The sequence below is a fragment of the Moschus berezovskii genome, chromosome 4, assembly GCF_049115385.1.
Source record: "Moschus berezovskii isolate FMDL1 chromosome 4, NW_MosBer_1.0, whole genome shotgun sequence".
NCBI lineage: Eukaryota > Metazoa > Chordata > Mammalia > Artiodactyla > Moschidae > Moschus > Moschus berezovskii.
Window position 1 is genome coordinate 782,059 of NC_142463.1, and position 13,067 is coordinate 795,125.

At 64.8% G+C, this 13,067-nt stretch overlaps 2 protein-coding genes across 14 annotated transcripts in view; both read right to left on the reverse strand.

The window, feature by feature from the left end:
• SNED1 (sushi, nidogen and EGF like domains 1) overlaps positions 1–1,656 on the reverse strand; it is a 76,124-nt gene extending 74,468 nt beyond the window's left edge. For 9 of the 13 annotated variants that reach the window (XR_008682866.2, XR_008682865.2, XR_008682867.2 and 6 more), the window contains exon 1: positions 1,049–1,655. Coding sequence is in view for 10 of the 13 variants with exons in the window: in XM_055403726.2 (XP_055259701.1) it covers positions 1,049–1,261 (213 nt within the window). In the remaining 3 variants the exon portion in view is untranslated. Of the gene's footprint in view, positions 1–1,048 lie in introns of all 13 variants that reach the window. The other 4 variants (XM_055403723.2, XM_055403717.2, XM_055403722.2 and 1 more) reach the window with 3 other exon arrangements.
• Positions 1,657–7,055: 5,399 nt separating this feature from the next.
• CROCC2 (ciliary rootlet coiled-coil, rootletin family member 2) overlaps positions 7,056–13,067 on the reverse strand; it is a 54,659-nt gene continuing 48,647 nt past the window's right edge. Inside the window, 10 exon segments of the mRNA XM_088836021.1 lie at positions 7,056–7,139; positions 8,029–8,130; positions 8,273–8,373; positions 8,535–8,672; positions 9,072–9,209; positions 10,108–10,293; positions 10,460–10,605; positions 10,953–11,249; positions 11,410–11,491; positions 12,418–12,478. Of these exon segments, the coding sequence (XP_088692147.1) occupies positions 7,056–7,139; positions 8,029–8,130; positions 8,273–8,373; positions 8,535–8,672; positions 9,072–9,209; positions 10,108–10,293; positions 10,460–10,605; positions 10,953–11,249; positions 11,410–11,491; positions 12,418–12,478 (1,335 nt within the window).

A 13,067-nucleotide genomic window follows, 5' to 3' on the forward strand; every position in this document is an offset into this window, starting at 1 on the left:
GCGCAGCTGTGCCCGCCCACCCTGTACTTCCGGAAGTCAGCCCCGCCCCTCTGTCCAAGGCCGGGCCCAGAGGGAGTTCAGTGGGTGGCACCGAGAGAGAATGGCTGTCCCCTCCCACCCGCGGCGTCGGAGCAGCCCAGGCGGGAGAGGAAGAGGGGATGTGGGCTGAGCTGGGGTCAAATGGGGCGGTGCTGATGGGGGTGAGTGACGGGGTTGGGGGGCTGCTGATGGGGGTGAGTGACGTGGGGGGGGCGCTGGCGGTGGAGGGGCTGCTGGAAGGGGCGGGCGGGCGCCGGGGTGGGAGGTTACAGGACTTCAGCCGTGCCCAGCACTCTTCCAGCCAGGATTTGGGGGTCAGCGGAGTGCAGGCGCATGGGCCCAATGTGTGAATGCTCCATGCAGCCGTGAGGCGCTCCATTCCATTCCCTCGGTGGCCTGGGCCCCCGCCCCCAGAGCGGAGGTGCTGTCCCTGGGTCTAGCCGCCCCCACTCTCCTGCGCTCCCTCCGGGTGTCCGGTGTGAAGGTCTGGGCCTGAGTGTTCCCCCAGGCCCAGGAGAGTGACCGGGGGCTCAGAGAGGACCAGCCTGCCAGGTTCCCCAGAGCGCCCTGAAGGTCTCGGCAGGCCCCAGCCTCGGGGCAGTGGGCCTCAGGTGCCGCGCGCGCGGGCCGTGTGGTCCTCAGAGGGGCTGGGACCTTGGCGGCCAAGCGAGGAGCTGAAGCGGGGCGCGCCCCACTGGGGACGCAGGACGCCCCGCCGCGCTGCCGGTGGAGGACGCAGGGCGCGACCCCGGCCCCGGCGGTCGGGCAGGGAAAGGGGCAGCGGCGGGGCCCAGGTGGCTGGCCGGAGCTCCCACCCCCGCCCCGCCCGCCGCTCCCTCGGGCCGCTGTCCGGCCTTGGCCGCCGGAGGAGGAAGCGCTGTCCTCACTCCACCTCTGGCCGCCGCGGTGCCAAGTTGCTGGCGGCGGCGGGAGTCGGGGCGGCGGGCGGCGGGCGGCGGCCGGGGCGCAGCGCCCTCCCTGGCGCCCCCCGCGGGCTCGGGTTACTCACGTAGAGGCCGGAGTGCTCGGCGCCGAAGAACGGGAAGAGCACGGAGAGCGGCCGCAGCCCAGAGCCACCGTCGTCCTGCTTGGGGGTGACCGCGTCGCCGCGCTCCGTGCCGAACGGGTAGAAGTCGGCGAGGGCCACCGCGCCGCGCGCCCCGCGCGCCCCGAGCCCCAGGGCCGCGGCCAAGAGCAGCGCCCAGGTGGCGCCGCGCGGCATCGCCGGGGGTCGGCGGGCGGGGACGGAGCGGGGACGCACAGCGGGGACGCGAGCCGGACACAGAGGGGACAGAGAGGCGGCGAGGCGGGGACGCAGGGGGACGGAACGGGGCTTTGCGGTCAGCGCGGGCCGGAGCGAGGCCGCGGCGGGGAGCGACCCGCAGGGCCGGGCGGGCGTGCGGGCAGCGCGGCCGCGCCGTAGGTAGGTGGACTCCCGGGTCGCGCCCGCCCTGCCGGGCCGCGCTCGGGTCGCCTCTTTCGGAGGAAAGCGCCGGGCGGGACCGCGCTGGAGGCCGGACCCGCCCCTGTGGCCGCGATTTAAATATCCGGCCGGCGGTCACTCGGGTCTGGGCGGGGCCGGGGCCGGGCCATGCAAATTAGGCGGCTCTTAAAGCGTCAGGCCGGCGGCGGGCCCAGCCCTCGCCCAGCTCCCCCGGAGCGACCCACCCCTTCCTCCTCCGTGGGTCCCCTGCTGCCCGCGTGGGGCCAGCCCAGAGGAAGCGCCTTGTCCACCAAGCGGTCCCGGAACAGACCCTCAGGCCTGCATGAGTTACTGGGCCTGGGGGGCAGGTTTCCCCCCCGGGGCCGGGGGCCCTTTCAGGCCCCTGGCCACCAGGGGACCTGGCCACCCTCCTGCCAGAGTGTCGTGGATCAGGGGCCACCCTGACTGGCAGTTCCTGGATGGGCTTCTCGGGAAGAGGCCAGAGGCTGGCCTCATGCTCCCCCTCACCACCCCAGCCCTGAGGCTTGCCATCCGGTTTTATGAGCGGAGGACCTGGCCTGGGTGAATGCAGGTCATGAAGAGAATTTTCCGCCCTGCGTGGCCTCGTCAGAAGGGACCTAAGGAGACCTCACAGCAGGGAGTCCGGGGTGAAACCTGGGGACAACCCTCTTCCAGGTTGGCTGGTCCATGCTGGGCTGCGGGCACGGTGCCACCTGGGCAGGGGCAGGGCCTGGAGGGCCCACAGCTGAGATTCTGCCTCCGGTCCATGGCCACCCCAGCCCTCCTCCCGCCGCCAGGCCCACTGCCCTGGGAGTCAGACCCTGAGTGTCCCCACAGGGGCTGGCACCTGGGCCCCCAGTGCAGGGCCGGAGCCTGGCGCCTCTCCCCGTCCCTGTTCGCGGGTGCTGGTGTGGGCTGATGCGTGACCACAAGCCACGCCTGAGGCCCCTGAAGCCCAGGATGCGTGGCTCAGAGAGCAGCGAGCAGCAGGGACAGCGGCTCTCAGCGGCTGGGCCGTTTTACACTTGGCTTCGTGCTCCTCTGTATTTTCTCACATGTCTTCAACAAGCATGTACTGCTTTGCAGTCAGAGCAAGGCACACTAAATGTGGTTTTTAAGAGCTAGTGGAGGGGTCCTGTGTGTGTGAGCGTGTGACTGGGGGCCACAGATTCACACTCACCCCTGTGATGGCTGTGCCCCCCGGGCTGGTATCAGGGCCGGGTGCCCAGTTGCAGGAGGCGCCCACTGTTGAGGCTGATCCCCTGCTGGCACCACCCTGAGAGGGACCATCCCTCCAGTTCCACTCTAGCCCCGCCCTGCTCAGCTGTGTGAGGGCCGGCCCTGGGTCAAGCTCCTGCCTTGGAGACCCCCAAGGCAGCAGGACAACTGTGACTCCAAGAAACGAAGGATGAGAAAGGTCAAGGCTGCACATGTTTACGGGAGAAACTCAGAGATGACATCTAACTGCAGGATCTGCCCTGGGAACAGATTCCCAATTTCACACGGCTCTCAGCGGGAGCCAGGGGTGGGGGGTGGGGGAACGCTTGTGTGTACACACATGCACACACATACCAGCACACACACACATCCACACACACGCATTCACCACACCACACACACACACACGCCGGCACACACACACACACATAGACACGCACCCCAGCACACATAGCCACATACACACACACACACCCAACACACACCCCACACACGCATGTGCACACACGCACCCCAGCACACATACCCACATGCATACACACACATACACACACGTACATGCACACACATGTACACCAGCACACACATCCACACACACACGCATGCATCCCAGCACACACCCCTTATGCACACCCCTTACACACATCCCACACACGCATGTGCACACACATGCACACCAGCACTCACATACAGACCCCAGCACACACACCCGCAGGCACACACACAAGCACACACACACTGGCACACACCCCAGTACGCGCACACACACACACATATCAGCACACACACAAGTGCACACACACACCCACACCCTGGCACACATGGGCATTTCCACGAACCCCTCCCTGGCACCCCCTGGCTCAGCTGCAGAGTGGGGAGGTGGGGGAAGCCCAGATGCCAGCAGCACAGAGGTCACAGCCAAGGTCAGGGGAGGGTATGGCAGCCTCGCCCTCCTGGGACAGGAAGGTCGCTCCTGAGCCTCACTGGCAAAGGCGGGAGGGGGCAGGACATGGCCCTGATGGGGTCACCAGGGGGCAGAGGGGCCAGAAGGCTGGTCCCTGTTGGGGGAGCCCAGGAGGACGTGCTTTTCCACGTGTGGGCTTTCATGTGGACTGGGCAGCGTCTGCCAGCTGTGCGGTGGGTTCAGAGCCCAGAGCAAAGCCTGCTCCTGTTTGCTTCCTCAGGCGGGAGGGCCGGTGGCCCCACCCTGACAGGGAGACGGCCCGGGGTGGAGGACGTCCAGGCTGACCTCTGACCCCTGCTGGACCTGCCCACCTCCTGCAGGGGGTACATGGGGAGCCCCTCCTCCTGCCGCACTTCCTGCTCTGGGTGGGATGCCGGGGACCCTAGCAAAGGCTCACTTCGGGGCTAAGTTTGGGTTCCCCTGGGCACCTGTGTGGGGCAGGGCACACACAGTGCTGCCCAGCAGACGCGCCCAGGAGGACTGCTCCTCCAGGCTTGGTGGGAGCGGCCGGCCCAGACAGGGTCCAGCCCACCTCCCAAGGGAGTCCTCTCCACACTCTATGAGATGCCCAGGCCTGGGCCCCCTCGGAAAGCTGGTGCACCAGCTGGTCTGGGTGGGGCCAGCGGCAGGCGGAACCCCGAAAGGCTGTACTTCCCAGGCACAGACCTGCTGACCCTCCAGGGCCCTCACCCTAGGCCATGTGCAGTCCCTTTTGGGAGACTTGGAGTTAACAGGCGGCTCCACCACGCTGGGCATTACATTTCAAACACAGTCACACACACACTCCACAGGCGCAGAAGAGAAAAAAAATCCTTTTTTCCAGGTGCTAAAAATATTATCAGGAAATACTTTTTAGCAATGTGCTGTTTCAGGTTCCCCTCCGGACTCAAGGATGCCTTTGTCTTTGCCACAGAAAGTCCACATTTATCAAAACCAAAATTGTTTTATCAAGCAGGCTCATGTTTTGCGACCGGGAAACCTGAGCCTCCCCAACAGGCCTGTGACATTTTAATTTAGGGCCTGAGTGTGTGTGCAATTTAGATGGGGAGCCCCGAGCTGGACTTGGGACACCCCAGGACCCCGTGCTGGCCAAGGTGCGGCGTGCTCCCTCACCGGAACCTGGCCAGGCCGGGTGGGCCCTGCAGGGTGGGGGCGGGGGCTCCAGCAGGGCTGCTAGTGGCAGACGCTGGCTGGCTGCATCCCCAACTCTCTCTCCTTCTCCCCAGAGCCATGGGGCTTCCACACAGGTGACACCCCAGGGAGACCTTTACCTGCTCTAAGAATGAGGTCAGCAGGTCACAGAGCCTGGAGGGCAGGCGAGGTCCCGCTCCTGGGGAGGCCCGCCGGCTGCGGCCACAGCACTGAAAGGCTGGCTGAGGCAGCTGGTGCACGCAGCGGAGTGGGGGGCCTGGGTCCCGGGTGCACGGCCATCCGCACGGGGTGTGGTGACCGTCAGACTTTGACACAGAAGCTAAGCGCTCACCACAAGAAATGTTTAAGAAAATGGTTTCCTTCCATTAGAAAAATCCTTTTACCGAAATATACAACTTTATGTTGAACAAGTAAAAACAGTGTCTCCTCCACTGGTTGAACTTTCACTGAAATATGTCAAATCCTAGAGGGTCCCAGGCACGTAAGGTCTCCTGGGAGCAACCAGGCAAGGAGGGTCTGGGAATCACCAGGAGAACATCGGTCCAACCCCAGGTGCCTCGCAGGTCAGTGCTGGGAGATCTCTCTGCTCCCTCCTGCAGCTGGGCCATGTTCCTCTGTCATCTGTGGGCATCCGCTGAGCACCGCCTCTGCACGGGGAGCTTCGGTCCCAGACGCGTGACCCCGAAAGGCCCGGCCGGCGCCGACTCGCCTCTGGCTGCGCGCTCCTCGCTCTCCACCCACCAGCCCCAGGGTCCGTCCTCCACAGGGAGCGGCCTGCCGGGTCCCTGGGCCGCCCGGCCGGGGAGGAAGGGAAGAGGCGCTGAGTGTCACACGCTGTCTCGTGGCCTTGCCCTCCCGTCTGTGCAGTGCTCTCCAGCGGTGGCCTGGGGGGCGGTGTCTCTGGGTCGTTCTCTGGTCTCTCAGCAGCTGCTGCAGTGGGTGGCGATCTGGGTGCTTCTACTGCCACTAACGCTGCCTTTGCCCGGAGCGTCGCTGCTAATGGGCCACCACACTCTTCACTGCAGCCCAGGAGTTGGCGATGGACAGGGAAGCCTGGCGTGCTGCAGTCCACGGGGTTGCAAAGAGTGGGACATGACTGACTGACTGAGCTGAACCCTCTTCCCCTCTGAGCCTGGGTCGAACTTCAGAACCCTTCTCAACACAGCCACCAATAATTGGACAGACCTGACAGATGGAACGGAGCATGTTTGGCCACCGAGACACTGCTTTAGTTCGGTTTACAACATACGGCCAGCCCATGACTAAGTTCCATCCGAGAGGAGGCTCTGGCAGGACAGCCTGTGGTACAGGCTGGGCCGGTGCTGCAGCAGACAGATGGCCGGTGTCACACGCCTGGGCCACAGCTCACATGACGGGGGTGGGGTCTCTGCCAGCCCCAGCCCTCTCACCCCCAGGAGCCCGGATGGGGTGCGGCAGGCACCTGTGCTTGAGGAATGTCCTGGGCTGGCTGGCGCCCACAGATGTCAACACATCACTTATGAAACCAGAGGCCGTTTGGAGCAGAACTAGATCACCCTGATCCGTGTTCATGGGAAAAGAGAGAAAAACGCTAACAGGTGAACTGGCCCAGCCTAAGATGGCTGCCTTGGTCTCCATGGCAACCAGGGCTGGATTCCCGCAGGAATTTTCCCAGGGTTTATGGGCTGGGAAATCGGGTGGTTCTCTAACAACTCTAACTTTTACACCCCAATGCCTCTCGAGGCCAGTGAGTCACGGGGACCGGACTCTGAGTCACTTCCAGCCACCTGCCACCGTGACGGCCCCGCAGTTCCTGGAGGCGCGCCGGGCCGCCTCTGGGCGCGGGGAGGTGGTGGCTGGCCCTGCAGGACGTTATGTTTTTGGCTCCAGCTGGTGGAAACGTTCTCCACATGTTTCCCTGTGTTTACAGAGCTGAGGGCACGGAATGCAGCCCGCGGTGCGGAAGTTGGCCTGCCAGGGCCTAGTCCGGTCAGCACACCCGCCCCGTGCCAGGTCGGACGCGGGCTGCAGGGAGGCCCCGTGCAGCCGGGGAGGGGGCGTCACAGAGCAGGGCCCAGAGCTCGGTCCTCGCCCGCCAGAGCCCCGGGTCCTGAGGGCCGGGGGAGCTTGGCAGTCAAGGGTCAGAGGGCGCCGCTGACTCCAGGATGCCCCTCGAGCTCGGGTCCTCGCTGAGCGGCGGTTCTGCTGCCTGCTGGTCGGGGCTGGGGTGGCCTGGCCCCCTGAGCTTGGGAGCCGCCTTCACTTCTTGGCCCGGAAGGCCTGGCGGGGGCAGGCTCGCTGCCACTGCACGTCCTGGTCCAGCGGCTTCCTCCGGCCGGCCACCTGGGGATGGCAGGAGCTCAGGAGGGCGGGGGCCCCGTGGCTGAGCACCGTGACCCGAAGAACTGGGAGGCCACGGTCCCGGCGCCCGAGGCGGGGGGTGTGCCTGCAGGGAAACTCCAGGCAGACGGGCAGACGCACCACCAGCCAACGGGGTGCTCGGCGCTACCTGTGATCAGGGTCACCACCACCGCGTCCTTGGGACCGAGGCGACGCCCACTCCAGTGGTTGGACCCTTCCACTCAGCCACGACAAGGAGAAAGTGCTCCTCGGCTGGTGAACCAAGCCCACATGGCCTGGAGGGACACTGCTCAGGGGGAGCAGGGTTCACTGCGTGTCCAGGCCTCAGGTTCCTCGACTGGGAGATGGGGGTTTTGACCAGGCAGCTCCCTGGTGTCTGAGAGCTCAGAGTCCATGGGGAAGCCCTGGCCAGCATGTGTGTGTGTGTGTGTGTGTGTGAGCGTTCATGTGTGTGTGAGGGCAGAGTTACACGCTCAAGGCTCTGTCCTGCTTTGTGCCCAGCCCGTCCCCCCCACACAGTGCTGACTTGTCCCCGACTCTGGAGCCACCACAGTGCAGTGAGCCAGGCGCGTCTGGACACTTTACACCCAGCGGCCTCTGACTGAGGGACTGTCCCCACCCCTCTTGATGGAGGACGATGGTGGCATGGAAAGGGCAGTGACCTGCCTCCACCCCTCAGTGAGTGTGGGGTGACGGGAGGACACAGTGGGGGCCCCGGGGTGGCCTGGAGGAGCTCAGGCTGAGGCCAGGCAGGCACAGGCCCCCCCTTCCCTGTGCACCCCTGCCAGCCCACCTGCCCCTCCAGCACCTTCGCCTGCCACTGGTGGGCCCTCCCTCGCGACGCTGGGGCCTGTGCAGCCTGTGGTCAGGCCCTGTGTAGGCCCTCGGTCTCTGCAGCCTGGGGTTGCTGGTGCTGGGTGACTAGCTCCTGGAGCCACTGGGCTTGGGCCTGCTCCAGCTCCGCCATCTGGACCTGGGGGAAACCCCAGGCACCTCACTGCCCACCCCGGGCTGGGCTACGCAGAGTCCCGCGGCGTCCAGGTGGCCCCGCTGCCCTCTGTGGGGGTCCAGGCGCCCTCCTGGACTGGCAGGTGGGCTTGGGGCTTTGTACACACATTCGACCCCTGGGCCTTGTCTGGGCTGGAGTCCCGCCCACAAGCCTCCAAAGTGAGCCTTGCGTCTGTTTTAATGGTGTCCTCCTCTCCACTTGGCTGGACTGTGGGTCCCACAGGCGTCCTGAGCTGAGGCTCGCCCCACCCCTACTTGCCAATCCCCTGTCTGCTGACAGGGCTGTCCGTGGGGAGGGCAGGCACCCCCAGTACACACGGAGCACCCCCGGGCCAGCCTGCGGGCCTGCCTGACCCCGGGCCTCCCCACCTGCTGGCTCTTCCGGCCCATGCACCGGCTTACAGGTCCTTGACTGTGCCCCCAACTCCCGCGGGCCATGGACCCCTGAGAACTGGGGGTCTCCTTGGCGGAGCCCCTCGCTGCCTGGGGCTTTTTCTCCACACTGTTCTGCACCGGAGAGGTCCAGCCTGTCTATCCCGTGTGTGAGCTCATACTCATCGGACAGACCCAGCTTCCGGGACCCACACCCACCTAGACCCTCCAGCCCCTGGGCCCTCTGTGCCCACAATCTGCCTGCCTGGGGACTGCCCGGCTTGGGCATAGCCCTTCCTGGCCCCACCCCCAACCGCGCCCCGCAAAGGGGCATGGAAGAGCTGGGGCAGATGCTCGGTCACCGGTCACCGAAGGAGCACACGGTCTTCGGGGGAAGTTTTAGGGGCTCCTTTTGCCCCCGTGGGGATGGTCCCTTTGGAGGAGGCATCTGACACTCAAGGCAGACCTGGCCTGGCTGTCAGTCACCAGGTTAGGACAGGAACCTGGGCCCTGACCAGGACCCGTCTCCACTACCCCAGCTCTGGGCCGGGTTGGGCAGTGTGGTCAGGGTCCACCTGGCCGGTCCCTGCTTCTGAGCCCCCTTGACCTGCCCCCCTGCCCTCGGGCTGGATGGGCCTGGCTTCTGGGGGCCCTGGGACAAGGCAGGCGGGTCTGGAGGGCAGAGGGCCAGGGGCCATGCTACAGCAGCAAAGGGGCCTTTCTTCTTCAGGACTGAGGGAAGGCAAGAGTCCCCCTCCACTGCAGAAGGAAGTCCTGTTTCTTTAAAAATCCAGTTACACTCCTGGATGCGCATGTTAAAAAGAGGAGAGAAAAGTGAAATCCAAAATAAATAAACGGCTGCATCCGGGTTTCCCCTCCTGAGACACCAGTAAAGGGTTTATGGGCTTCGGGCCCCTCACAGCTGACCTCCTGGAACTCATTAGCTGCTTCTCCCCTCCCCCCCCACCGGCTCCAGGGCTGCTGCCCGGGGTGGTGCCATCTAGGTCTCCCAGCCCCTCCAGGCCCCCCACCCTGAGCAGCCACAGAGCCCTCAACTTCCCCACTCAGCACAGGGTCCTTCTGACCAGGCCCAGCTGGCCAACCATCCTCTGCAGGAGGGCAAGTGCCGTTGTGTGGACAGGCTGGCCGCTGGCTTTCAGTGACCGTCCTGATCTACTGGGCCCTGAGCCTCCGTCCCTATCCCAATTCTGTCCCCAGGGTCCCCGCCTCCCACTGCCACCCCTCTGACCCAGCCATTTCCTTCCAGAACGCCCTCCTGTCCCCAAGCCCACCTGAGCTGGACAGCATGCCCCGGCTGGCCAGGGAAGGCCAAGAATGTGTGTCCACGTGTGCTTGGGGACACACCAGCAGGGCAGATGTCCTCTGGAGGCTCCAGGCCCAGCAGTCCCCTGCCGATGGGGCCTCGCTGTCCTGCCTTGGGGCTCGAGGGCCAGTCTGCTCCAGAGCCCACCCTCCTCATCACCAGCGGGGGGACCCCGCTGCCCCTGGTTCTGCTCACCGCCCTGAGCCAGCCCTCCTCATTCCATGTTTCTGTACACAAGGCCCCCACCCCATCTTTGTCCTTTCAAGTCCGAGAGCCCGCAGGCCGTGTCTCTCTGCGCCCCGCGCTCCCTGCCGCTGGGCTGGGACCCTGGACGGAGTGCTGGCGGCTCGTGGACCGGGCACTCCGGCCTGAGGCTGGGCCCCTGGCGCAGCTCTTGATTCTCCCTGAAGGTGCATGTCCACTGTCCACCCGCTGTCCTCGTCGGGGCACCCGTAGTGGAGCAGCCAACCTCAGGCCCCGACTCCCCGCGCGCCCCTCCCCCCTGGGTTTCCCCGCTGTCCGTTCCAGCCCCTAGCATCTCCCTAGATGTCCCATCTCACCGTCACACCGAGGGACTAATTCCGAAGGAAGGCAGGACCGTGCCCCCCGGGGCCCCTCCCCTGCCGCAGGGGCCCCTGCGCTCCAGGCAGGCCGTGGCTCCTCCAGAGGACTCCCCCTCCCCCGCCGGGGCCCTGGCTGCGCCCCCAGCTCCCATCCAGGCCCAGCCGCAGCATCCGGCTGCTCCTGGGGGAGGCAGACTCAGGCGATCCTGGGGGCACAGCCAAGATGTGCTCCAGAGGGCGGTGGCCCCGGGCGTCTGCCTGGACCACGTGCAGGGGCCGGGGTGTAAAGAATCAAGAACGGGTCGAGTACAGGGGGCGCCCCTCAGACAGTTTGGCGCCACCTCGGGTGGGGAGAGTTCTAGAAGCAGGCCTCGGTGGCCTGGTGTGGGCAGAGGCACTTCCCCACTGTGGGCAGAGTAGCCTCGGGAGACACGCCTGTTGTCCCTGCCCTGCTCCCAGCCCTTGGAATAAAGACCCCAACAGTCCTTACAGGCTGGCAGGGCCTCTGGGGCTTGGCCCCACGCCCACCACATGCAGCCTGCCTCCTCGGGGCTCGCCGCGTGCTCCTGGGAGGCTGGGGCTTCCTCCTTAGGCCTGAGCCTGGTGCTGCCTGCTGCCTTCCTAGCCTGACAGCTCAGGGCCACCAGCCCGCCCCGCTCGGAGCCTCGGTGAGAGGCGATGTGCTCTGTGTCCTGGGCTGGAGCCCACGCAGGGGAACGCATGGTGTCCTGTGTGGGCGGCTGAGCGGGAAGGTCGAGGTGAGGGGGCGAGGGAGGCAAACTGGGCTCCCCGAGATTGTTCTCAGGGAGCCCGCGGCGGCTCGGGCTGGGAGGGGGAGGCAAATGGGCTTTAGAGCAGAGAGAAAGAGGAGACACAGCCCCGGGAGGCTCAGCGAGCTCGGGAGGGACAGGTGGGCCCTTGTGCGGGATGCTCCAGAGGCCAGGGAATCAGGCCCCAAAGGGCCCTCTGAGCGGGACCAGGTTGCTGGTGGTCTCTGTGTGTGAGGCGGCGGGGCTGGGCGCTGAAGGTCTCGGGACAGGAGGTGGGCAGCTCTTCCGGAAACCTGGCTGCGGGAGGGGAGATGGGACAGCGGAGAGGGGAGGGTTATAGGTTGCGGGGGGCACAGAGCCTGAGCGGGGACCTGAAGGCAGGGACCCCAGTGACCCACCAGGCTAGCCCTCGGGTTAGCTTTCAGGCAGCAGACTCGTGGTTCACAAGGAGCGGGGTGACTAAGGGGCTCTCACAGCCTTTCCCGGTCAGTTTTCACTGGCTGCTGGAGGAGGATGGGCTCAGGGTGGGGGCAGGGCAGTGATTGGGGTCCCCTCCCAGGCTGGGTGAGGAAAGGGCAAGCGGGGTGACCCTGCCTGGATTTTTTGGGTTCTGACTATTTAGGACTTTAAATGAAGGAGTGCAACGCTTGTACCTAAAATTGAAGTTTCACCCTTCTTTGTAATTTTGGAAATGACAGTTTTCTGTTTGCATACATCTTCCAGTAGAAAAGCAGAAATTTCCCTCAAATATGGTTTAACCATTTCACAGTCTTTTAAGGAGGCCCAGGCACTCCTGTGGAGCATTACGCTATTCTTGTGCAGACGCGGCTTGCATGGGATTCGGTAATTGCAATGATTGCAGTACTAGTGGCGTGGGCATCCTTCGTGAACTTCACCCTGTGCCCCACTGAGTCGGTCTCCTCCTTGGGTGGCTTTGGTTCTGAGCCCTGATCCTGAGACGGGGGGGCGCTGGCCGAACCAGCGTCACCAGCCCACAGAGCTCAGAGTGGGGTGCAGCTGCAGGCAGGCACACCGCCCAGCCCTCCTGCCCGGGCTTGACCACCTGCTTCGGCAGCTCCTGGGTTTGAGGAAGGGGCTGGGGGTCCGTGTGCACCCTTGGACCAACTCCCAGCCTGGGTTTCCCTTCTGTGGATGGGTGTGATGTGATCTCATGGGGTTCCTGTCGGGACCAAGGGAAGGATGGGAGAACTGTGGGGACCCACCTTGTGTGAGGGCTGCCGGAGCATGGGGGTCATAGAGGCGGAAACGCCTCAGGCACCAGCACTGCAGGCGGGGGTGACACTCGCCACCCGGCCTGTTGAGCCAGAGCCGAGCTGCTGCTGCCCCAGCCCGCCCCTCTGAGCTCTTGGCCCGAGGTCCTCAACCTTCTCATCCACTGGTGACTTGGATCGGTCTGTTCATCGGGTGGCCAGCGTCTGGTGTGGGCGGGGCATGGTCCTGCCCTCTGGGAGCCCGGAGCCCTCTGGCCAGTCCTGGGACAGAACCATCCCTGGGAAGTGCTCACGTGAAGGGGGCAGAGCCCTTCTCTTTACACAGTGGGCCTCCATGGCCCGGACAGGAGGCCAGGTCTGCTGTGGGTTGTTGGCAGCTGGAAGCTTCCGGACTCCGCCCTGCTTGTCTCTGTCCACCATCACACCAGCCCCTGCTGCTTTGACCACACTACTGTTACAGTCAACGTTCTTAGTCTCTCTCAAAATCCCTTGGAAAATCTCACACATCTATTCTCTGTAAACTGCTATCAACTTGCCCAGTTTCCCTCCAAATGTACCACAAACAAGTAGACAAAACTGAACCAACAAACCAACAACCAAAATCAACAACCAAGAGAGCAGGCACATAAGTAAAGGGCTGT